The sequence below is a fragment of the Octopus bimaculoides genome, chromosome 27 (assembly GCF_001194135.2).
Source record: "Octopus bimaculoides isolate UCB-OBI-ISO-001 chromosome 27, ASM119413v2, whole genome shotgun sequence".
NCBI classification, from domain to species: Eukaryota; Metazoa; Mollusca; class Cephalopoda; order Octopoda; family Octopodidae; genus Octopus; species Octopus bimaculoides.
The window spans coordinates 8,606,422-8,614,830 of NC_069007.1; the positions used below are offsets into that span (position 1 = coordinate 8,606,422).

Sequence of the window (8,409 nt, forward strand, 5' to 3'; positions counted from 1 at the left end):
TGAGTGGTCGATCCTAACCCTATCCCTAACCCTAACCCTATCCCTAACCCGCGTGTGCAAATGAATACGTGTTTAGGGTTAGGATCGACCACTCACGACTAGCTAGCGCGGACGCACGACTGAGCGTTCGGGTCCGCGCTGCTTTAGTAGTACCTGTGTGTTTTTCATTCCAAATATTTTCAGAATATTTCAGGCAGAAACAAGTCGAGGCAAAGGCATCAGTTTAGCTGCTACTTCTAACAGGTCGAATGAGATAAGAGCCTGGTGTACCATCAGTTGGTCAGATGAGACAGTGAAACGCTTCCGGGAAGGATGTTTCGTTTCTCATTGAATTAATGAAACGAACCCTTCTATTTATTTATTTTTAACGACAAAACACAAAATTTAATTTTATGTATGTATGACTTTTCGAAATGTTAATATAAAATGTTGTAGAAACGCGTCAGTGACCAGGTCGCAATTGGTACGACGAACATTTTTACCCCAAATAATAAAAATTTAAGTGGAGTTAACAGTTTTCCTATGATTTTGAATGATTAATATGCGTTTCCTATGTTATAATTGTTTTAGTTGCTACACAGTCTCAGATAAAATCACTTACTTCCCAAACAAGTGCATCTCCGAAACGTTACTTTTATTTTTCCGAATTAATTTGTACCTAAAATCGAAGATTGCTCCACAAGCCGATCTGTTATCTTATTTCAAAATAGAATAATTTCTAACGAAAATTACTCGATAAGCTGTTAGTTAAGACATTCGTCTTCTTTCTGGTCGGTCTTTCGAATCACAATAAACGGTAGATGTCCGAAATATCAGCACCACCCCCAAAACAATTGCATCGAAGCTAAACCAAACTTTCAATGATCAACAGAATTTAACGCAAGAAAAACCTGAAACATTTATGTAATTTAATTATTTCACAAAACAGCGACGTTAATGAATAAAACCGGGTAACATGTTGAAAGTAATAATAATAATATTAATACTTACAGACTGTTTAATATGAATGGGAATTTTTTGTGTGTGTAAGGAAGCGGTCGACAGACAAACAAGGTGGTTGTGTGTGTGAAATAGAATTAAGGAAACAAATTGAATCAAGGGGAATAACTCTAACTACTCCGAACCGACGAGAGACTCACTCGTGCGGGGAGAAGTGAGATTGGCAGTGACAAAAGAACCAGGAAGTTATCAGGTGGCCATGAGGTGTGCTAAAAATAACAGCTAAATCGCCCTTTAATCACACACATACACATTTCTTTTTGCGTAATGGTATGAATTCTTGTGTATAGAACATGAATTCGCAAGCAGTTTCTAAATATTCCGAAATATAAAAGAGTTATGAAGGGTTATATGAGGGGCTTAAACCAGAATTCTCTTTACATCCTAAACTCAAACGTCACCGGAGATCACTTTGCCTTCGTCTTTCTGCAACTAATAAAGTCGATATTTTTATTTATTTTACATTTTGTTTTATATCATATATCTGTGAACAACATCGTCATTGGTTACACATTTCCAAAAGTGATATATAACTGGTTCGCTGGTTTCTAACGGTCGCAGTGAGAAAGCATATGTCCGCAGTGCCTCGCTTTTGTGGAAATAAATACAAAGAGGGATTTTAAGTAAACAACACCGGTTTTACATGAAGCTTTACATTAATTGGAAGTGGAAATCTTCTGATAATAGAAAATACAAACGTGCAATAATTGCAAACAAGAGACTTTACTCTAATGTCAGCTGTGAGTGTTTATATTATTTATAATATAATATAATATAATATGGTTTATATATTATGTATCAGCTTGTTGCATATGCAGGGCTCACGTTCAGATGTACTAAATTTGTCAGAAAAGATTAAAAGAGAAGGCACGCGTCCACATGTTTCCCCCTCAGCTTTGTTGCGTGATGATAGCTTCCAGTAAAATGGATATTTTGTAATGAATTTTTCTACAAATACGCTTCAGATGGTGTAGATTCCAATCATATTGGAATATGTGGTGAAGTCATTTTCGGAGGGTGGCGGTGGGGTTTCAGAAAATTCACACGAGTCGGTTTTCTTTACTCGTAACTTTCAGAAAAATGGCTTATTTTTTAATGAAATTTTCTATAAATGCCTTTCACACTGTGTAGATTACCATTATATCGGAATTTAGTATATATATATATAAAAAAAAAAAAATTGTGGTGGATTCGTATACGTACTGATAAACATCACATATATCTATAAAAGGAAAATTGAAATTTCGAAAGTTATGACGAAGCAAAGCCGGCTCATGTGAATTTTCTGAAACTCTTTTTCCTTCTCACAGAAAAATTACTTTGGTGGACATTGGAATTAGACACTGAGGGAAAATGGCTGTAACTTTGAAAGCATATTTATGATATCATAAGGTGTCATGTCAAAAGCGTTGGTTTGGAAACCAAGCCGTAACAGAACTTTGTCAGTTTCTTATTTCTTTACTGCCCACAAGGGGCTACACACAGAGGGGACAAATGGATTAAGTCGATTATATCAACCCCAGTGCGTAACTGGTACTTATTTAATCGACCCCGAAAGGATGAAAGGCAAAGTCAACCTCGGCAGAATTTGAACTCAGAACGTAGCAGCAGACGAAATACCTCTAAGCATTTCGCCCGGCGTGCTAACATTTCTTGCAGCTTGCCGCCTTTGTCAGTTTCTGTCAAGCTGTCCATCCCATGCCAGCATGAAAAACAGATGCTAAATGTTGATGATGATGATAACATTTTTTATAATTTAACTTTATCAAATTTTTTGCTGATTATACAAAATAATGAAATGAATATTAATTTTCAAATGGAAAATATTTTATTACTTTCAGATTTATTCTACCAATGGGAGTTCACGGCCTTTGGTCTCTGCTTCAACCTGTTGGGAAGCCAATTCGACTGGAAGCACTCGAGGGCAAAATTCTTGCCATTGGTATCCTTCCCACTCATTCTTTGTTTCCTGTTTTTGTGCTTTTTGTTTGTTTGTTTTTTTTTGTAGTGTCACATCAACCGCATATTTCCAATGGACCAATAACACTGTATAACACAATTTTTGCCTTTGAGTAGCAACTGTTATTTCCTATTTGCTTACTCCTAGAAAGTGTGAAAAATGGCTAATATTTCCTTCCAAGTTTGTTTTCCTTACGTTTATTCAAACCCCAAAGAATCCCTCTCAACTCATGGCTATGATGCTCCCCAACTACTCCTGCTCATGATCAGAGATGCACATATTGTCAGCCACCAAGGGACATGCTCAACTGGTTAAGGTCAAACAACTGACAAGCAAATCTGAGATAATGAGCAGAATATTTGCTATAACGATATTTCTGCTTCAGCAACTCAGCTCTGGATCTGTGTGAAATGTAATGGAGTATATGTCATTTTCGAAACATTGATATCCAGGTCAGAAAAGCAAAGTTTGAAGGGAATGGTAGTGATTTCCTTTGATTTCTAGATAGAAGCAGATAGGAAATAACACTTATTGACCAAAGACAAAAAAGTATAAAAATTAGAATTATGTTACACAATGGTTTTTTGAGAGTGACAAGGGAGTCTCTGCAACTCTGCACAGAACAAATATTAAAATATTACAAATTCTTTCATCAAACACCATTGCTCTCTCCCCCTCTGTTTGTGTGTGTGTGTGTATATATATATATATATTTTTTTTTATATCCACTTTTCCATGCTTGCATGGATCAGACAGAATTTGTTAAGGCAAACTTTCTATAACTGGATGCACTTCCTGTCATCAACCATCTGTTTCCAAGAAAGGTAATGTTTCCCATGGTCAGACATGACTTTCATGGAAAACTGGAAACAAACAAAAACACTTGTGTGATGGTGACGCTCATTTACAACCATCACCAAAGAGGCATACACACACACACACACACACACACACACGTGTGTGTGTGTGTGCTACATCTCTGGAAAAACCATTAATATTATGAAAAATTTGAAATGGTTTATTATTATTATTGAAATGTTTTATTCACAGATTTCAGAACACTTTGAATTTTTCAAATGTCTTAATATTTAACCAAGATATACCATTTTTCTCATGTAACCAGAAAAGTGGCCTTTCTGAGAAAACAGTATCTGAAGTCCAGACACAGTTGAGAACTGAAAACTTTTCACAACTTTAACCTTGTCTCATTCATAAAATTAGTAGGACTCTTGCTATTCAAACTATAGTCATTTACTACAGATTGTATGTAAAAACATCCAGTTTTGACTTTGAGCCCATTGTTCTCAGTTGTTCATTTATTGACATCCAATGGGTGTTTTCCCTTGAATCATCGCATACGTGGTAAATAATCCTTTCTACTAAAGGCGCAAGGCCTGAAATTTTGTAGTAGGGGACTAGTCGAATACATTGACCCCAATGTTTCACTGGTACTTAATTTATCAACCCTGAAAGGATGAAAGGCATAGCCAACCATGGCAGAATTTGAACTCAAAATGCAGGTGACACGTAAAAGCACCTACTACACTCTCTGAGTGGTTGGCGTTAGGAAGGGCATCCAGCTGTAGAAACTCTGCCAAATTTAGATTGGAGCCTGGTGTTGCCATCCGGTTTCACCAGTACTCAGTCAAGTCGTCCAACCCATGCTAGCATGGAAAGCGGACGTTAAACGATGATGATGATGATGAATGTAACCCTAACCCGGCATGCTAATGATTCTGCCAGCTTACAGCCTTATATGTGGTAAATAATGACAGTGAAGGTTATTAATGCGATAATGATGGTGATAGCCATACCGTTTCGTCTGTATTATTGTTTCCTTAACATTTTTTTACTCCAGATGTCAGTCTCTGGCTTCACCAAGCTGCGAAAGGAATGAGGGATCGTTCTGGAAATCCCATCCCCAACGCCCACCTTATCGTACTGTTCAACCGTGTCTGCAAGCTGCTTTACTACCGTATCAAACCAATATTCGTATTCGATGGTGGTGTACCAGTGTTGAAATGGCAAACTTTAGTAAGTGGAATTCTGTTTTCCTAATCTCTGCAAGAAATGGTTGAGTGGTGGTTAGACATTGGAATTATTGAGACAAACATGCATCATAAGAATTCTAATTCTGACACAAAGACCAGCAATCTTCGCAGGAAAGTCATTCACATCGACCCCAGTGCTAGATTGGGACTTGTGGGATAACTAGAAGATACCTGCATGGTGTATTATTATTAGGGATGGGTTCCAACCCGGGCCACAGCAACAAACTCCACCCACCACACTGCCTTCAGGTCCTGGATACATTCCAGGCCAGTGTCTGCAATCAAGTCGTCAATGTAAGAGTGATGATGTTTCCCTCTTCTTACCTCACCATGAAGTGGGTTCCACAAGACTAATTTTGGACACTTCCAGTTCACGGTGGCACACACAGTGACCAGATGGTTGCAGCCATCTTTGCTTGATCTTCTCACTAACTTTCAGCAGGTCTCCATAAAGGCATTCATTTGTCATATGTTGCTACCATTTCACATTCAGAGCCGTTCATAACATCCTTGTGACCAGCCATCATCAAGTTGTCAATGTAAGAGTGATGACGTTTCCCTCTGCTTACCTCACCAAGAAGTGGATTCCACAAGACTAATTCCGATGCTTCCAGTTCAGGGTGGAACACACAGTGACCAGACAGTTGCAGCCATCTTTGCCTGATCTTCTTGCTAACTATTGGCAGGTCCCCTGAAAGGCATTCATTTGTCATGTGTTGCTGTCATTTCACATTCAGAGCCATTCATAGCATCCTTGTGTAGCATCCATTTTAGCCCAGTTGATAATCTCTTTGTCAGTGCCATGGTGTGTTGGAGTTGAAGAAGACCTACAGTTAATGGTTGCATTGGTGTGGGTGCTGGTGCCAAGTAAAATGCACTGGTGATGGTACCACATAAAAAGCAGTTGGTGCACTCTGTGGAGTGGGTGGCATTAGGATGGGCATCCAGCTATAGAAACCAAACCAAAATAGACTATGGAACCTGGAGTGGTCCCTGGCCTTACCAGTTCTTGTCTAGCCATCCAACCCATGCCAGCTTGGAAAACACATTAAATGATGATGATGATGATGATGATTTTCATGTTCCAAAGATTAAACACTGTGTATTGTGTTCCTCTGTTCTCATGTTTGTTGACTTCCAACAAATCTCAATATGTCTTGCTCTCTCTCTCTCTTTCTATCTCTCTCTCTCTCTTTCTATCTCTCTCTCTCTCTCTCTCTCCATTTATCTGTCTTTCACTTCTCTTTCAGGCTCACCGTCGTGAACAAAAGGAAACGGCTGCTGATAAATCAGGCGAAATTTCCAACAAGCTTCTCCACAATCTTCTAAAACAGCAACTCTTGAACAAAACCATTGAGAAGAACAGCCCCAAAAAGAAAGGTAGTAATAGTAATGCTGAGGAATCCCCTTCAAAAACGGTTACCCGCCTCCTGTCTTCTAAACCTCACCAACGTGATATGTTTGAACTGGATGAACTCCCAGAATCAAGCCAGAAGTGAGTTACTTTGTTTGCCAGAATTCTTGGGTTTGGGATAAATTTGTTTGGGGGTGGTCGTTTGCTTTTTTTTTTTTTCATATTCATATTAATCTTTTATCTTTTACTGTGGCCATGCTGGGGCACTGCCTTGAATTTTTAGTCAAATGATTCGAACCCCAGGGCTTTTTTTTTCTGAAACCTGGTACTTATTTTATGTCTCTTTTGCCAAATCACTATGTTATGGGAGATGTAAATACACCAACAGCGGTTGTCAAGCAGTGGTAGAGGACAAACACACAAATACACACGCACATGACAGGCTTCTTTCAGTTTCCATCTACCAAATCTACTCACAAGGCTTTGATCGGTCCAAGGTTATAGTAGAAGACACTTGCCCAAGGTGCCACACAGTCGGACTGAACCATGTGGTTTATTTTTTTTTATCTTTTACTTGTCTCAGTCATTGTGGAGGCACATGGCTTAGTGGTTAGGGTATCCGCATCATGATCGTAAGATTGTGGTTTCAATTCCTGGACCAGGCGACGCGTTGTGTTCTTGAGCAAAAACACTTCATTTCATGTTGCTCCAGTCCACTCAGCTGGCAAAAATGAGTAACGCTGCGATGGACTGGCGTCCCGTCCAGCTGGGGAACACATACACCATTGAAACCGGGAAACCGGGCCAGGCTTTAAAAGGGCGCATTTATTTTTTTTCTTTATGTCTCAGTCATTAGACTGCAGCCATGCTTGGGTACTGCCTTGAAGAATTTTTAGTTGAAAAAAATCAACTCCATGGAGGGGGGAACTCTAGCTTCCTTCCATCAGATTTAAGAAATATAATTTCATAGTTGCTTTTTGTAAACAAACTTTCCATGTGGTTTTCTGTGATTATTTCGTAAGTGGTGCCAAATTTTACACTTTCGTAAATAATAATAATATAAATAATAATAATGATAGTATTTTTATAAGCTTAAAGCTTATATATATAGATATATATATATATATATATATTGAAATCTCAAAACTACATGATAATGCATCGTTAATTCAAAACAATGTGAATTAATAAGCATTATATTTGACAGAGTAATCTGAGTGCTAAAGGGTTAATTATAAAAATACAATAAAATTTTTTGAACATTGAATGGCTGTGAGGGTCCGCTTGAGTAGAATAGGAATTGAAGGGATCCAAAGGTAACAAATGGTTGAGAACCACTGATGTAAACAAATACCACAAATCATTTCATCCAACACTCCAGCAATTCCACCCAACCCACTGCCACCCCTATATTTATGCTTTGTTTTGTTTTCTATTTGTGAAGATACTTTGATGAGCTGAACGAGGAAGACCCTTGGGATCAACACCATTCCATCTTAGATGTAAGTTAATCTTTTGGGCCCCTTTTATTTTCACCTTTTTCTTGACTCTTACTTTCACCAGCCATCTCCCCACAAACCTACTTATTTGTCCTGTCATCTGTCTATGTACAGATTTGTAACTGTTTCTATTTTCAGTCTTATCGCCAAAGTATGTATATATCTATCTTTATCCATCCATCTGTCTAGCTGTATCTATTTGCTCCTATCTATCTATTACTCCATCCATCCATGCATCCATCTATCTATTTATGTATTCTATCTGTCTATCCATCAATCTGTTTATTTATTCTATCTGTCTATCCATCAATCTATTTATTTATTCTATCTGTCTATCCATCTATCTATTTATTTATTCTATCTGTCTATCCATCAATCTATTTATGTATTCTATCTGTCTATCCATCAATCTATTTATGTATTCTATCTGTCTATCCATCAATCTATTTATTTATTCTATCTGTCTATCCATCAATCTATTTATGTATTCTATCTGTCTATCCATCAATCTATTTATGTATTCTATCTGTCTATCCATCAATCTAT

At 37.8% G+C, this 8,409-nt stretch overlaps 2 protein-coding genes across 3 annotated transcripts in view; one reads left to right on the forward strand and one right to left on the reverse strand.

The window, feature by feature from the left end:
- LOC106868911 (uncharacterized) overlaps nucleotides 1–1,167 on the reverse strand; it is a 10,936-nt gene extending 9,769 nt beyond the window's left edge. The window contains exon 1 of one of the 2 annotated variants that reach the window (XM_014914371.2): nucleotides 991–1,167. The gene's annotated coding sequence lies outside the window, so the exon portion shown is untranslated. Of the gene's footprint in view, nucleotides 1–153; nucleotides 284–990 lie in introns of those variants that run through there. The other variant, XM_052977244.1, reaches the window with a different exon arrangement.
- Nucleotides 1,168–1,464: 297 nt separating this feature from the next.
- The window catches only part of LOC106868913 (DNA excision repair protein ERCC-5), a 38,207-nt gene continuing 31,262 nt past the window's right edge, over nucleotides 1,465–8,409 (forward strand). The window contains exons 1-5 of the mRNA XM_052977126.1: nucleotides 1,465–1,739; nucleotides 2,841–2,941; nucleotides 4,818–4,993; nucleotides 6,261–6,505; nucleotides 7,809–7,866. Coding sequence (XP_052833086.1) covers nucleotides 2,854–2,941; nucleotides 4,818–4,993; nucleotides 6,261–6,505; nucleotides 7,809–7,866 — 567 coding nt within the window. The 5' untranslated portion in view covers nucleotides 1,465–1,739; nucleotides 2,841–2,853. The remainder of the gene's footprint in view (nucleotides 1,740–2,840; nucleotides 2,942–4,817; nucleotides 4,994–6,260; nucleotides 6,506–7,808; nucleotides 7,867–8,409) is intronic.